At 41.3% G+C, this 17,309-nt stretch overlaps 1 protein-coding gene across 3 annotated transcripts; it reads right to left on the minus strand.

Moving 5' to 3' along the window:
- Nucleotides 1-492: 492 nt before the first annotated feature.
- On the minus strand, nucleotides 493-6,434 carry Cdkn2c (cyclin dependent kinase inhibitor 2C). Of its 3 annotated transcripts, none has more exons than XM_069987263.1 (3): nucleotides 5,235-6,434; nucleotides 4,582-4,721; nucleotides 493-1,359 (listed from the first exon to the last, which is right to left on the minus strand). In XM_069987263.1, the coding sequence occupies exons 2-3, from the start codon at nucleotides 4,708-4,710 to the stop codon at nucleotides 982-984; spliced, it is 507 nt and encodes a 168-aa protein (XP_069843364.1). In that variant the 5' UTR covers nucleotides 4,711-4,721; nucleotides 5,235-6,434; the 3' UTR covers nucleotides 493-981. The 3 variants fall into 3 exon arrangements, with proteins under 3 accessions (XP_069843364.1, XP_069843362.1, XP_069843363.1); XM_069987261.1 differs by having other exon boundaries at nucleotides 5,121-6,434; XM_069987262.1 differs by lacking the exon at nucleotides 5,235-6,434 and adding an exon at nucleotides 4,830-4,913.
- Between the last annotated feature and the right edge of the window lie 10,875 nt (nucleotides 6,435-17,309).

The following is a 17,309-nucleotide window of genomic DNA, read 5'->3' on the forward strand; positions in this document are numbered from 1 at the left end:
CAGAAGGGAAAGTCTTGTTACACTCATCTTAAGGAATGCAAGTTTTAGTCCAAAAATGAAAAAAAGTTTTACCTTCTCCTTTTATATATTTTTATATAATAATGAAAAATAAAAGCTTTATAAACGACTTGCCTGCAATCGTTCCAGTCCTTGTTAGGAAAGGCGTCAGAACCATGCCCTTCAATAAACCTTGAAGTATTTTGTTCTTTTTGAAGTGAGGGCAGAGAGTTTATAAAGCAGGAGGAGGGGACTTTTCACATAAAACATATTTGCTCATGTGGCAGATTATAAAGTATTAAAAGTGGTCAGTGCATTAAAATCTCTTGGTGACAATTATTAATTAATATGACAGGATAAATAGTAGTTGCTGGAAAATTCTCTTGGAGATATATCTTGAGATATTTCTCTTTCATTCAATTTTTAGTCATAGCTAAACATGTTTCCCAAAATATACTCATTTACTAAAAAGTCTTGTGAAAACCAAGTACCATATGGAGGAGTGACTTATTTATTTATTGCAAAAGTTTCTACATTTATTATTTCAAAAACTCTAAAATAGTTATGACCTTTATATGTAATTTATACAGTTTTCTGGCTAAATGTCTTTGTTCCCCCCAAACTGGTGCTTGTATTTTACTTTAATACTTAAACATTGTGTAATTTTACATTTCTGCCATTCAGGGAGATCAAGACTGGCAAAAGGATAAGCAAGGAAAAAGTTAAGGAAAAATAAAATATTCAGAAGAAAGCCAACACTTATTTGCAATTACATGTTAGAAATAAGGGTTTTGCAAGTGAAAAAGATACTGCTTAAATATACTCATTAAGACTCTAGTAAAAGTTCCACTTATATAGTTTCAAAGATTTAACTAGCTTCTTAAAGTATGAAGAACTATATATTTTAACAAATGATGTTAAAAATAGGACAGGCAATCAATTAACTGACAAAATAGAAGTAATGTGCAAAAGCTCTCCTCACATTCATTGCAGATTTGTGGCTCCCCCCACCCCATTTGCCTCCATCAGGCTAATGACCTCGTTCCTCCCATAGAGCCTGGCCAAGTCAAAAGCGGTATCTCCTTTATGATTCCGGTGCCCCACATGGCTGGCTGTGTGCTTCACAAGGAACTCCACCACTGGGAGGTGGCCTTCTTTGGCAGCCAAGTGCAAGGGCAGGTTCCCTTCATTATCCTCGATGTTAACATCAGCTTGAAACTCCAGTAAAGTCTGTAAAGTGTCCAGGAAACCTGCCCTGGCTGCATCATGAATGACAGCAAAACCAGTTCCGTCTTTCAAATTGGGATTAGCACCTTTTAGTAGTAGTCTCCTGGCAATCTCAGGATTTCCAAGTTTCATTACCTAGAAAAGAAGTTTAAAAGTGGTAGAATACTTCAAGTGCTCATACTAGAGGAATACTTTAAATTATTAACTGCTACTGATGGAATACTTGGGGGAGACTTGTAGGATAGAGTTGAAGGGCATAGTGGCCAGAAAGTACTAGTTAGGAAAAGTAAAAATAAGCTTCTAAAATTGAGCATCTCTAATTGATTGAATATCTTAAATGGGCCATGGTATAGGATAAGTTGATCAATAAAATATAATTTGTGCACCTTCATAAATTTCATGGATAACTCAAGTTTTTATCTTCTAAGAAGAGTTGTGTAGTTTCTTTCATGAATTCCTTAAAATAGAAGAAATATGGGATTTAAATAACCTCCTGTTTGCCTTTCCATGCACATAAAATATGCCTGGGGTATTAATTCTGGAAAACCAAACGTGAGTAAAATTTACTTTACAAATAGCTGCTAAAAGCAAATAAGGACGATGGGTTTCTTTAAAACCTCAAAGGCCACCTAGTGTAAAACTGAAATTTTCTTAACTGGTTATTTTTCACAAATTTCCAAACACTTAAGTTTCTTTCTTTGCAGTCTACTTCATATTGGCTACCCATTCAGTGCTTAGAATTCATTTCAAATTACAGAATGTTACTGATTATTAAGGTGTTAAATAAGCCACAGTGTTCTACACTGCTTGTTTTTATATCAATTTATCTTAAACGAGGTTCATGTTATGCCTTGTATTAGATAGGAAATGACTGTATGGCAACTGTTCTTGAAAAGAAAAAAATAGTCATCAAATTATATTATTCACTGTTTCTTGGAATTCTAACTAGCCTCCTGATATTCAAGAGAGCAAAAGAAAAAAGAAGATATTTAATATATGTTGGAGAAACAGATGGATTTGTCTTGTGATTTGAGTCTATTTAATAATCAATTGGTGAGCTTGTCTTATTTCCTTTTATAGTTACTATAAGCATTTAGGAATAACTATTTGTAAACTGCTAATATCTTAAAACTCTAAAGTTTGTTAGGAAAGTGCAAATTTATATCATGAACACTTATTTACTGTTGTTTGTATTTCAGTTTAATAAGGCATGTCAATCTCTCATAATTAAAATTATCTTGAATAGCATATAAGTATAAAGTCTATAATTTAGTCATGAAAAACATTACTGTCATTAACATGCTAAAATTTTTCATCATTTTAACTAATTGCATTTATATTAGCTATATTTATAATAATCTACATTTATAATAGTTTGTATAGTAGATATTCATTGTTTATTAAGTCAAATAATAACTGGAAATATATGCAAAATTGATTTCTCTTTTTAAAACGTTTTCTTTAGTAATCACAAACTAAGTAATATAATAAAATGTACTTAAAGTAATATTTTATAAATGTAAACTATATAGATAGTCAAGATAATAAGTTTCTCTGTTGATAAAACTGAACTTTTAGGCCTTTTTTTTAGGCAGTGGTAAAAATGACACCTTATTAATTTTTCAAGAACTTTTATGAACTATACTTTTTAGTTATTAAAAGTTAATGACTCTTAATTTTTTGCCACAAGTTTTCTCATCTAGAATGAGAAGAACAAGAGACAGACACCTTGGATCTGTGTAAAGCAAATGTACAACTAAGGCCTTTGATATTATCCAGACTGAAAAACACTAGGAAGGGAGAACAAGCATTAGCAATTGAGTTAAGTAAATATAATTATAGAAGAAAAATCGCTATCTTTCATAGAAAACAATAGTAATTTTAGTAATGGTATTGAAGAAAGTTCTTAGGTCACAACTTCAATTCGGATTATGCATACTGAAAATAAGCCTTGAGACTCTTGTTTGTTCATGTGTTTCATTATATTACTAAAGCTAAGCCACATTAAGTGGGTGTTGTTATCTTGATAAGTCTGTTAATATAAACAAGATTGCAGAGTTACATTAAAATTTTTTCAAAAAAATTTAAAAATAGTATTCCTTGTCCAGTCTTCCAGTTCATCAAAATCCTATAAGCTCTTATTGTGAACATTGGATAAGTGGCTCATTCTTTGTGAGATTATTTTAATCTTTTGACTTTTCTTTAGGAAACTTTTCAATGTATTAAATTTGTGGCATTACTATCACCACCACGCCTGTTCAAAACTAATAAGTAGGAAAAGAAAAAAAAAATCTTCTTCCTACTGAATGTACCTGAAACAAGATAAACAAGATAAAAATGTAAGATAATATGCATATGCTTTATTAATGCTAAAATGTTTGCAAGGCCAGTGAATTCTGATTTTAAAATATTCAGATTGTATTGACCTTGTGATATCTCCTTCAAGTAAAAATTTCAATTTTAGAACCGAAACAAAATCCTCTAAAAGCCTCCCCAATGTGTTTTCAAAAGCAGCATCGGAATAAGAATATCATCAGAACTCTGATATAACTATTTAAGACTCCTTTTCCATTCTTCTGCTTTTAAGCCTCTCAACTAAGTTACATGATAACTTTTGGAGGAGAAAAAATATTATCAGGTATATACTTGGCAGCTGGACATGTGTCAATTGTTGCCTGTAAATCTAATTACTGAAAATTAGAGCATACCACGGCATGACTGCAGGGACAAAAACACTGTACCTAACCTCTGATTAGAAAACTCAGCTTTTATTTCTTCTCACCCCTAAATGGGTGGATGGTATTATATTAACTGTGAAATGTACATCCTGTCCCCGTGCCCAGGCTGCCCCTTCCAAACCAGGAAAGGTCGTTCGTCAAAACATGAAGCATTTGAAGGAAAAACACCCTTACTAGCAGTTAAGAAAACTAGCGTTAAAGTCAATTAGGGGCAAAGTACCTAAAGCCACTAATAGCGGTGTATTTACTTCGAATAATAATCAGAACAATGTGTTTACATTGCTGTCTAAAACAACACAAAACCAAACAAATAGACCTCGGTGCTGCTGCGAATACTTTAAAATCCCCACCGTCTTACACACACACAGACACAAACATTCCAAAATCTAGGATCCTTTTGATATCGAGGATGTTATTGGATTTGACGAGTTTCTTCAAAATACGTCATTTTGGGGAGTTGGATCCTTTCTTAAAGATATAAAATATGGCAACCAAGGAGGCTTTTAAAAATAACAGTGAAAATCGGTACCCCTAAAAGCTTAAATACTGTCATTCTAGAAACCCGGTTCACGTAGGCAACGTTTTTAACCTGTTTTCCCCCACCTCTCTGGATACCAACCTGCAGCGCAGTCCTTCCAAATCCATTTTGGGCATTGACGTTTACATTATTTTGCAACAAACTAGTAAGTTGCTCTAGGTCCCCCCTGGCAGCTGCGGACGCCAACTCGTTCCCCCAAGGCTCGGCCATTCTTTAGGGTCCTGACGATCGGGAAAAGATGAATTAGTTGTTTTTCCTCTCACTCTCACTCTCTCTCTCTCTCTCTCTCTCGCCCCCCGCCCCCCCCCCCCGATTCCTTTGCTCCTAACCAGGCTGCATGATGGCATCGAAGACTGACAGAAGGACTGGGATGGTTAATCTGGAGTAGAGCTTGGTAGTAAATACTAGTAAGATCTGCCTGCCAAAAGCCCGCCCCTCGGTTCACACGTGATTATTCAGCAAAACTGAGCCATTGGAGAGGGGCGCCTCCGCTCTCTTTAGCTTAACCCCTATGAAGAATTCTGATGATCCTCCCCCCACCCCGACACCCCCAGCCCAGACACACAGACATTCTGGAGTAAGCACTCTGGACGTGAGATGCAGGCAGAGCTGTCACGTACCTACGCCTCGGAGCGGTGGGAGGACTACGTGTGTAGACTCTTAGGGACGAGGTCCAGCTCAAAAAATACCGCAGAAGAAAAGGCATTTGGGGTGAAGAAAAGGTATTGACCCACCCTGGTTCGCGGTGGTGACTGGAGCCAGAACTTCAGGGGCCGGTCCTCGGAGGGGCTCGGGTTCCATCCGGCTCGCAGAATCCCGAGTCCAGGGCGGCCGGCAGAGCGCCGCGGTGGGCTGGATGCTGACGTGCTCCGGGGGTTAAAGATGATCGCCAAAGGCAGACGGCAGAAGCAGTTCCGTGGCCCTCAAAGAGCAGGTCTCAGGGGCTCCCGAGCGTGCTCAACTTCTCCCGGGGAGCCTTCAGTCCCGACCGGGCCCTGTTGGGGGCTAACGCCGGGCGGGAAGACTCCGGAGCCCGCCCGCCGTGCTGCCGCAGCCCGGCCGAGCCTCAGAGGCCGTGGGAGCCGGGCTCGGCGCCAGTCTCGGGAGGCTGCGGGGCGCGCGGCAGGCCCCCGGCAAGCCCGTCATGCCTGCCCCACCGGGTCCCGGGACTCCCGGCAGTCCGAAGAAGGAGGGGAGACACCGGGGAGGTAGCTGCGAGGCTCAGGCTGTGGGGGCGGCTCGCCGCAGCATCGCTGCTGCCGGGGGCAGCTCACCGGCAACTTCCCGCCTCCGCCCGGGCTAGCTCAGCCCGTTTATGGAGTCGCTCATCGAGTGGCCGCCGTCTCCGTCCTTTCCTTCTTTTCCTGGGTGTCGGAGGGCCTCTGGAGACGGGGAAGGTCCGGGGGAACGCTGGCCAGGCTCTGAGGACCGGGGGTCGCCACAATTCCAGGGTGCAACCAGTCCCGCCAACCTCTTGGCGAGAGCCCAGCAGCTTCGGCGCCCCGTGCCACTTGGCTAATTTTCCTCGGTCCCCCGGTCAGTGTCCCCTAGCCTAAGCCGCCGACCGCTGCCAGCCAGCTGTGCCCAGGGGCGAACCGCGTCGGAGCGCTGCCAGTGACAGTTTCTTTTGTAGTTAGTCCCCCCAAAATCGCGGGTCCCGATTCCCTTCACCCCTACAGGCACTAGAGCGTCGTCCCTCTTTTAGGTCTTTTCCTTCTCTCCTTTCCTGGCTTCTTTTCTTTCTTCCCCCCACCCCCCTGAAACAATTGCTGCTTCTGTTGCCTCGGCAGAGATGGTGCCGGTTTCTTCTCCCTTTTTTTCCGACCTCATCAGCTTTTTTTGAAAAGAAAAAAATTGAGCGCTTTTTGAGTTGAAAAACCCGCCCCCATTTTAACGGCAGAGTTTTAAGGAGGCTCGGCCGAGTTGCCGCGCCGCGGGAGCGGGAAGCCCGGGCACCGCCCTCCGCCCCGCCCTCCGCCCTGGTGGCGCTGGGTCCGGCTGCGGCGCGCGCTCCGCCTCCCCGACCCAGAGCCCTTCCTCCCGCCTCGGCGCTCCCCACCACCCTCCGGCGGTTCCGCGGCGCTGCCTCTCGCCGGCCAGCTCCGAGGGGCCGCCTCTGCTGAAGCGGGGTTCTGCACTGCGGAGCGGGGCCGGCCTTCCTCGTCTGGCAGGCGGGAGGGCTGGAGTTCGCGGTGTGCAACCTCAGGCAGAGCAGAGCCGTACCGGGGCGGGGACTGGGGAGTTTCTCAAGGAGGCTGTGGGGCCGTGAAGGGCCGAAAGGCCCTAGAGGCCCGGTGCGCTGGCTGCTGGAAAGCGGGAGCCGGCCGTAGCCGAGGGAGCCTTTCCCCTGCTGTAGCGGGGCGGGGCCCGCTCTCCCGGGCCAGGCTCGCCAAGTTCGAGCGGCCAGGCCTGCAGCGTCCGCCTTTCCCCCTCCCTGGACGCGCGCACTGGGTAAATTCGGCCTCCCGCTCCCAGCCCGGGCCCTCGGCCTGGCACCTGCCAAAACTAGAACTGGAGGGCCAAAGAGGAAGCCGGCTGACCAGCGCAGAGCTCCAAAAAAGCAAAAGTCTGTAAAAGACTGAGTTTTTGGTACCAAAAGCAAAAGACATTTTAAGAAATCGTAACCAACTCTGTGAAATCCATATCCAGGGACTGGAAAACGGGAACAGTTTCTATTCTTGGATGAAAGGGAGAAAAGTAATTAATTCAAAACTTAAAATGAGTCATGGGAAGTATTTTCTAACAAAGCTATTGTTTTGTGGACCAAGTTTTCTCTTTCACTACTGAGATTGGGGCTTGGTCTGTTTTTGGTTGAGGGGGGGGAAGGGTGTCCTAATGTTAAGGAATTATCTCAATCTCAGTCATTTATTTAAGTCACCCAACACCAATTTTCTGTACTTCTTTTTCTTTTAGCAGACTTTTTATATATTTATGCCCTTAAAAACACGGTTGTATGCTGCACCCAGTGGCCAAAATGAAACCAAACAACAGAAATATGACAAGTTTTCTAATCACAACCAGCCAACGACATATATATCCTCAAGCAACATCTGTACCTAGCTCCTTGAAGTAAACATGTCAGAAACATCTGGATCATCATCTAGCAACAGACTGTTAGAGATAAAACTAGGACGAATATGGTAGTGTTTTCTTTAACTGATTTTTTTTTAAAGAAAAAAATATCCAGGGCTCTTTTCTAAGGTAACTAAAGCTGAATTGTAAATCGAGGGTTGGGGGGGGGGAGGGGAACAACACAAAAATTAACTCCTTTTTTTTCTTACATATATTTCGAGATTTCAAGGAGAGCATTTAGGAGTCTTCGATACCAGTAATAATAATTTGCTTGTAATTATCCTGGGAACTATGTAAATGCTTAGTATAGCTCTAAATTGTGATGGTATAGTAACACTATTGGCTGATAAGCAATAACTAGCATGTATCCAATGTGTAAAAATTGCCTTCTAGCATTTATTAAGTTTTCTTGCTTACAGAAAATACTGTAATGAGAAAGAATCAAGTTGTACTTATGTAGCGATATATTTCCAGGCCCTGTAGCTCATGCCTGTTATCCTAGTTAATCTGGAGGCTAAGATCTATGGAGTGCAGTTCCAAGTCAGCCTAGGCAGGAAATTCCCAATTAACCACATCCCAAAAAGCTGGAAGTGGAACTGGGCCTCAAGTAGTAGAGCACAAACCTTGAGCAAAAAAACAAAAACAAAAACAAAAACAAAAAACCCTCAGGGACAGCTCCCAGGCCCTGAGTTCAAGCCCTAGGACTGCCACAAACACAATCATACCACCAGCAACAACAAAAAGAACAGCCATATATGTTATAATTTTCATGAAATAAATTCATTTTGCTGAATAACTGAGTAAACAATATTTATATGTATATACTGAATTGGATTTAGTTTTTATTTTTGGATATAGGCCCTAGAAGTCACTATGTATGCTTGGCTGGCCTTGACCTTGTACTTCTCCTGCCTCAGCTTCCTGGGATGAAAAACATGCATCCACCATGCCTTCTGGATTAGGATTTTTGGAGATCCATATAAAATAATACAAGAGTGAAACAATGATCATGGCTTTCCCATGATCACTAACTTTAGTTGCTTTTGCTAAAAATCAATTTATTTAGGATTTTTTTCTTTTTGTAACACTGTATTTGCTGGTGCCCTAATGCTTACTCTGCTTTGTGTAAACCAGAACTGGCAGCAGAGAGGTTATATTCTAATTTAAGGACTCTAAGTGATGGGCTAAGAGCATGGCTTCAACGAGGTAGAGAGCATATATGAAGTCCTGAGTTCAAATCCCACCAAAAGCATAAATACCATCAGTGGAAATATGTATTTCTTTTCTTCCCCCTTTTCTTCCTCCCTCCCACCTTTTCTCCTCTTTCTTTTCCTTGACAGTGTTTCATGTAACCATCTCCTGACTCAACCTCTTTTGTTCTTTCTGTTTTTTGGGAGTCTGGTCATGAGGCCTGAACTCTGGGCCTGGGCGCTGTACCTCAGATCTTCAGCTCAAGGCTAGCACTCTACCACTTGAGCCACAGTGCCACTTCTGGCTTTTTTTTTCTGCTTTTGTGGTACTGAGGAATCGAACCCAGGGCCTCATGCATGCAAGACAAGCCCTCTACCACTGAGCCACCTTCCCAACCCTTCCTGACTCAACCTCTTTAATCCTGAAAATAAAAATGTGCACTACCACTTCAGGTGAAGAATCTATTGTTCCTTGCAACCTAGTTCATTGAAGTAGATTCAAAATATTTTCCCTCAATAAACATATCCTAATATGATAAGAAAGATTCTGAGTTAAATATTCTATAACATTGAGGCTATTGGCTTCTCTCTTAACATAGTAATGATTACTAAAATACAACCTTTGTTGTTGGTATCATTGTAGTCATGGGCACTTTTTTTTTTTTTTTTTTTTTTTGTCAGTTGTGGAGCTTGAACTCTGGGCCGGGGCGCTGTCCCTCAGCCCTTCAGCTCAAGGCTAGTGCTGTACCACTTGAGCCACAGCACCACCGCCATTTTTTCTGGTGGTTAATTGGAGATAAGAGTCTCACAGATTTTTCTGCCTGGGCTGGCTCTGAACCATGATCCTCAGATCTCAGCCTTCTGAGTAGCTAGGATTACAGGTGTGAGCCACCCAGGCCTGGTGAATGGGCACTCTTTTAGTTAGTAATTCATAATTATCTTGAAAGATTTAGGAATGTTATTTTTATAATAGTCATGCTTATGTCTTATTAACTCAAGTGTGCAGTTTGTAAATGATTAACTTTTGGAAATGTAAATAAGGATATTAGAGTTTTTTAACTTGGAAGTTTTTTTATTTTTTATTGTTATTATAAAGATGATGTACAGAAAGGTTACAGTTATATGTCAATTAATGAGACCATTTCTTTTTGGACAATATCACTTCTTTCCTTGTGGAAGTCTACTTTATTAAATTTATAGATAAAGGTAGAAAGGAAAGGGATTGGCTCCTTGAGGGACTCTTTTCATTTATACTAGTGGTGTTGACATTTGATTTTATAGACTAAGCAGGATTTTCATATGTTTTCATATCACTTATGAAAGTTCTTTTGTACAGTAAGAAAAAAGTACCTAGTAAGCAACTCAAAAGCTAAATGTAATAGAATAGTATTCCATGGTTATAAAATGAGGCACATGTTACTTAATCTTTATGAGAGATAAATATCCCTAATCAGTGAGAAAATTAAAGTTGATAGAGAGGGGCTGGGAAGTTGGCTCAGTGGTAGAGTGCTTGCCTTGCATGCCTGAGGCCCTGGGTTCGATTCCTCAGCACCACATAAGCAAAAAGAAAAAAGCCGGAAGTAGTGTTGTGGCTCAAGTGGTAGAGCACTAGCCTTGAGCTGAAGAGCTGAGGGACAGCACCCAGGCCCAGAGTTCAGGCCCCACGACCGGACCCCAAAAAAATAAATAAATAAAGTTGATAGAGATTGTGATTTAAAGTCAGCAGGTAGTGGGCATCTCAGATCTTGGAGGCCGAAATATCACACACTTTTTATTACTTATGGGCCCAGGACAAACCACTGGCTTCTTAAACATTAAATCATGTTGAAGTACTTTAGGGTTCTAACTGTAGTAGCATTAATCTCTTAATTACATTATAAGCCAGAACTATTGATTTAAGAAAATGTTAACTACCTTAATCAAAGTGAATACCGCTAGTAATAAGTCATGTTGATAACCTATGGTCCTGATACAATGTACTGTGATGAAAAGGGCCTATATTTTTTTGTGTGTGTGTGCGTTGGTCCAGCACTGTCCCTGGGCTTTTTTGTCTTCTTTTCTTCTCAAGGCTAGTGCTCTACCATTTGAGCCACAGCACTTCCAGGGTTATTTTTGGTGGTTAAATTGGAGATGAGAGTCTCATGGATTTTCCCACCAAGGCTGTTTTCTAACTCGGCTTCTTTAGCAAGGATTACAGATATGAGCCACCTGTGCCCAGTAGATAGCCTACTTTTGACACTTTGGTAGTATTTGTCCCCCAAATCCATAAACTCAGCATAGTTCTCTTCTCTCTCCTTCCTTCTCTTTCTTTTTCTCTTTCTTGTCTTGCTATGTAGCCCCAGCTGGCCTTGAACTCTGGATCTGAGTGCCAGGATTAAAGTCAGGAAGCACATGCAGCAGAAACCTAGTATAATCATGAAGAAACTCAAGTTGGAGGACATTCTATAAAATTCCTGCCGTTTAAAAAGTGTCAAGGGCTGGGAAGGTGGCTCAGTGGTAGAGCACTTGCTTTGCATACATGAGGCCCTGGATTCGATTCCTCAGCACCACATAGCAAAAAGAAAAAAAGCCGGAAGTGGCGCTGTGGCTCAAGTGATAGAGTGCTAGCATTGACCTGAAGAGCTCAGATACAGCACCCAGGCCCAGAGTTCAGGCCCCATGACGATGATGACCACCACCACCACCAACAATAAAGTGTCAAAGACAGAGAAACTGTTAAGAGGTTGGAAGAAACTACAGATACATGATGACTGTATGTAATGTGGTATTCTAGACCTGTGGCATGGGACCTTTGATAAAGAACATGAGTGTAAAAGTCCAGGAAATTCTCTAGATTAATAATGTAGTAATATTAATTCCTTCATTTTGGTAATGTTATATATAAGATGGTACCATTAGAAGAAGATGAATAAAAAGAATATATAGTAATATTCTATACTATCTTTGAAACTGTTTTATAAGTCCAAAATGATTTCAAATAAAAGTTTAAGTCTATTATTTATATTTGAAAGATAAAAATTCCTTTTAAAGCAGTAATTGTAAGACCAAAGAACACAAATGGTATAGAAGATCTGTAAATGAGTTAGCCTGAGCTCTATGAATTATTACAGTGGACCAACTCTGAGACTAGGTAGGTTAAAAAGAAATTTTGGGGGCTGGGAATGTGGCTTATTGGTAGAGTACTTGGCCTAGCATGCATGAAGCCCTGGGTTTGATTCCTCAATACCACATAAACAAAAATAGCTGGAAGTGGCGCTGTGGCTCATGGTAGAGTGCTAGCCTTGAGCTCAAGAGTCTCAGGGACAGTGCCCAGTCCCTGAATTCAAGCTCCAGGACTGGCAAAAAAAAAACTATGTATCTATATATATCTCTATCTCTATATCTATCTATATCTATATATATAGAAGCAGAATATATATCTATATATAGATTATATATCTATATATAGCAGAACATCTATCTATAGATAGATAGATATTGCTTCTCTCCATTTCTAGAAAAATGGGTGCTTTTCATAACATCTTGACTTGTGACATTTCATTGTCAAAGTTCTTTTTTTTGTTGTTGTTGGTCGTGGGGTTTAAACTCTGGGCCTGGGGCACTGTTCCTCAGCTCTTCAGCTCAAGGCTAATGCTTTACCACTTGAGCCACAGCATGCCACTTCAGTTTTCTGAGTGGTTTATTGGAGATAAGAGTCTAATGGCCTTTCCTACCTGGGCTGGCTTTGAACCACCATCCTCAGATCTCAGCCTCCTGAGTAGCTAGGATTACAGGCATGAGCCACCGGCGCCCAGCTGTCAAAATTTTTTTCAAAAATTGTTTTTGTTGGGGATTTAGCTCAGTGGAAGAACACTTGCTTGGCAAATACAAGTCCCTGAGTTCAATCCTCAGCTCTGGAAGAAAAAAAAAACAATGCTAGCACTGGCGGCTCATATCTGTAATCCTAGTTACTCAGGAGGCTGAGATCTGAGGATCTTGGTTCAAAGCCAGCCAGGTCAGATAAGTGCCCAAGAGACTCTTATCTCCAATTAACCACTCAAAAAACAAAAGCAAACAACAAAACAAAACGGAAGTGGAGCTGTGGCTCAAAGTGGTATAGCACTTGAGTAAAACAGCACTTGAGTAAAACCCAGGTTCTGCGTTCAAGCCTCACAACTGACAAAAATATTGTTCTAATCCCTTTTTTTCAGTATTTTAATTTCTATTTCTCTGCAGTAGAGAATACAACCATGAGTAAGTAGTTCATAGGAAAGAAATAATCTCTTCTGGAATTATATAAATTTAGCAGCAAGGAGGATGGATAATACAGTAGCATGGGTGGGGAACATCTAGGGCTGCATAGCCTCTCAAAATCATTTGGCACAAGACAGAATAGACTTCTATGCTACATATTGGGTGCTCTTGTTGATAATTTTCTATGGTCCCTCAATGATGTTGCAGACATTGGTGCCTTTGGTGAACATTGGTAGCCTTATGACTATAATCTTAGCTATTTAGGAGGCTAAGACCTGAGGATTATGGTTCAAAGCCAGCTTGGGAAGAAAAAGTCTGTGAGACTCTTACGGCAATTAACCACCAAGAAGCAAGAAGTGGAGCTGTAGGTCAAGTGGTAGAGTGACAGCCTTCAGCAAAAAAGCTAAAGAAGCTGGGTGCTGGTGGCTCATGCCTGTAATCCTATCTGCTCAGGAGGCTGAGATCCAAGGATCACGGTTCAAAGACAGCCCAGGCAGGAGCATCCATGAGACTCTTATCTCCAATTAGCCACCAGAAAACTGGAAGTGGAGCTGTGGCTCAAGTGGTAGAGCTAGCCTTGAGCTGAAGAGCCGAGGGACAGTGCTTAGGCCCAGAGTTCAAGCCCCATGACTGACCCGCCCCCTCCAAACAAAGCTAAGGAACAGTTGCACCCAGGTCTCAAGTTCAAACCCTAGTACTAGAACACACACACACACACAAACATACATCTAGATACACATAGACACAAACACAGACACAGATAGATAGACACACAGACACACACATATCCAAATCCCAACTCCCATACGGTCCTTGGAGGAGAAAAGTTCCCCATCTCTGCTAGGGAAGTCACCAAGGTACCTGGAAAGAACACTAGTTTTGACCTAGCCATGAATCCTGCATCTATAACTTTATAGTAAAACCTTGGGAAAATTCTTAACCTTTCAGAGCAATCTTTTATTTTGTAAAGTGGTTGTTAAGCTAAAATTCAGTGAGAAAGTGTGTGTAATGTGTATAAATACAATAAAAATGAATACATTCAAATTATTGACTATTATGTACCTAAGATTTTATATATGAACTATGGTGAATATAAAACATGTAGAATGAACTTTCAACCTCTGGGAAGAAATAAAACATATGTAAACAGTTACAGGATTTACTAAACCATTAACTATGATGTAAAAAATTAAAATCTTTTATTAGAAATAACAGAAAGCATTGTTGGGTTAAGTTTATTGGAAAAGGATGGCCTTTTCATCAAAGCATGTAGGGATTAGCATACAGAATTCAACAACGAATGTTACAAGAGTTTTAAGGCTTATGAGGTATCTTTACAGCACTGTATCACTCAACATTCAAAATAAGCCTGTATTTTTCTATGTTTATAGATAAACAGAATCATAGAAATTTTGTCAAAGGATAGAGTTAAATCTCAAAGCCACATATGCCAACTATGAAATCTATGCTAGATTATAAAAATATTTTGTTTTCCAACATTTTTAAATAATTGTTCTCTCATTTACTACTGATCTAGTCCTACAAAGACGCTGATATCAGAAAAAATGACTCATCCAAGTTCCTACAGTTATTTGTTTGGAACTAAAAGCCATATGTCTGAATAATAACCTTGTTTTAATTTCCAGATGGAGAGAAAGATGAGAGAAAGGGAACAGCACAGTATTTGAATGAATTTTTTTTTTTTGCCAGTCCTGGAGCTTGAACTCAGGACCTGGGCATTGTCCCTGAACTTCTTTTGTCAAGGCTAGCATTCTACCACTTGAGCCACAGAGCCACATATGACTTTTTCTGTTAACGTGGTACTGAGGAATTGAACCCAGGGCTTCATGCTTGCTAGGCAACTCATTCTACTCCTTGAATGAGTTTTAAGATACCCATACATCATAAAGAGAAAAATCCCCAACTTTTCAGGACTATATTAATCCCAGCAATTATTCACTGCTTTGTTCTGAGAGTGATTTATACAAATGGGAAGACTGAATTGTCTCATTTATATTAAAGGCACTTTGTTCACTTCATGAGTCATATTTATGTCAAACTGTGAAGCTTTTTACAATTAAATGAGAAACTGATAAATCTGATAACAGAGGGCTCTATTCCTTATTTAGCTAATCCTGTACAGAACACTGATCATTCTCTAAGAGTTTGGGCCAGAGTATTTTCATTTAAGAAAATACATAACACACTGGGTGTGGTGAAGTATGTCTATGGTTCCACATACTTGGGAGGTGAAGATAGGGAGATGTCACTTGTAGGCCATCTGTGGCAAAGTTAGCTGCAGACCCTACTTAGAGAACAGAACAACAAAGAAAAAGGACTGGGAGCATAGCTCAAGTGGTAGAATGCTTGTTAGGAAAGAGGCGCTGAGTTCAACCCCAAATTTCATGAGAACAAAACAACATCAAAAAAATGTATAGCATCTGGATGTCAGTGGCTCATGCCGGTAGTAATCCTACTTACTCAGGAGGCTGAACTCTGAGGATGGAGGTAGCACAGGAAGAAAAGTTCATATGACTCTTATCTCCAAGTAACTATCAAAAAAGCCAGAAGTGGCGCTGTGACTCAAGTGGTAGAGTGTTAGCCTTAAGTAAAAGCAGCTCAGGGACGGAGCCCAGGCCCTGAGTTCATAAGTGGAAGTGTGTCTCAAGTGGTAAAGTACTAGCTTTGTGCATAAAAGCTCAGGGACAGTGCCCAGGCTCTTAGTTCAAGCCCCAGGTGTATGTGTGTGTGTACAAAAATAAAGCAGACTTTTTTTTTTTTCTTATTTTATGGTGCTAGAGATCAACCAAGGGCCTTGTGGATGCTAGGCAAGTGCTCTTTCACTAAACTATCAGGCTAGCAAGTATAGATCATAAAACAGCAAAGAATGCTTTTATTTTTTGTATTCCAGGGAACTGAACATTTAATTGATTTTCGGATTTTTTAGGTCATGGATACAGTTCCAGTTTATAAAGCTTTGGCCTTGATTGTAAATGATTTCATTGGTTTCTGTTTTAGTTCTAATGTTTAAAATCAGGAATATCACGTCACCTGTCTTGGGTTTCATGTATTTTTCCAAAGCAGTGCGTTGCCCTTTTAAAATCCAGAAGCTGGTATTTTTCCACATCATGTTTGAACATATTCCATTGCCACTCTTCCTGAATGGCAATTAACTGTCACATTGTACAGTTTTTGATTGTTTTAGGTAGAGAATCTGTCAATTTCTAACCATAACTTGATGTAATTCTAACATAGTTTCTTTACTTGTGAAAGAATCTTGATAGACCACAGTATATTAAAAACTAGACCCCAAGGCTGCGAATGTGGCTTAGTGGTAGAGTGCTTGCCTAGCATGCATGAAGCCCTGGGTTCGATTCTTCAGTACCACATAAACAGAAAAAGCTAGAAATAGCGCTGTGGCTCAAGTGGTACAGTGCTAACCTTGAGCAAAAGAAGTTCAGGGACAGTGCCCAGGCCCTGAGTTCACGCCCTAGGACTGGCAACAAACAAACAAAAATTAGACTCAAGCTGAGAGTCTGGTGGCTCAACCTGTAATCCTAACTACTCAGGAGGCTGAGATCTGAACAATGCAGTTCAAAGCCAGCCCAAGTAGGAAAGCCTATGAGACTCTTATCCCAATTAACCACCAAACAAGCTGGAAGTGGAGCTGTGGCTCAAATGGTAGAGTGCTAGCCTTGAGCAAGAAAAGCTCAGGGACAGTGCCCAGGCCCTAAGTTCAAGCCTCAGGACGAGTACAAAACAAAACTGACAACAAAAACAAAATAAAACAAACATCATCAAAAACTAGACTCAAGTTTTCCTCCCATTTACAAGATGCTTCAGCTCTTAAAAAAATGTAGATGCCTGGACGACAGCAGTAACCTATTAATTAACACACACACACACACACACACATACTCATCCATCTGAGATGCGGGTTCTCACCTGTCTCAGCTGTCTCCCCCACTGTACCAAGGGAGTATGGGTACTGCTGTGTTACTGATGTCTGAGGATGCAGATGAAGAGGGCTTGGAATGGGGTGTGACCGAATTTGTCAAGGAAATGTACATTGTGAAATGTGGTGCTAGACCGGGGCGCGAGGATGCGTGGTAGGCGTCACAGGCCAGGTGAGGTTTTGTGTGTCACGAACCACGGGGAGGCGCAGCAGCGGACTCCCGCCGCAGGCAGGGAGAGGCGGTACCTCGAGGCCTGGGCTTCCAACCCAAACCGGAATAACCTGTGGCGGGGCTGGACGCTCGCCGCAGTCGCAGGTCAGCGTCCCCGCCGCGAGTGCCGGCGTCCCCGCCCAGCAGT

The sequence above is a fragment of the Dipodomys merriami genome, unplaced genomic scaffold (assembly GCF_024711535.1).
Source record: "Dipodomys merriami isolate MVZ:Mamm:240054 unplaced genomic scaffold, mDipMer1.0.p SCAF_34, whole genome shotgun sequence".
Taxonomy (NCBI): Eukaryota; Metazoa; Chordata; class Mammalia; order Rodentia; family Heteromyidae; genus Dipodomys; species Dipodomys merriami.

Excerpts from the sequence above, each read along its gene's own strand:
- Cdkn2c (XM_069987263.1), bottom strand. The coding sequence starts at position 4,710 with ATGGCCGAGCCTTGGGGGAACGAGTTGGCGTCCGCAGCTGCCAGGGGG. Across the intron at positions 1,360-4,581 it reads TTGGAAGGACTGCGCTGCAG|GTAATGAAACTTGGAAATCC; the intron begins GTTGGTATCCAG and ends CTTCTTTTCTAG.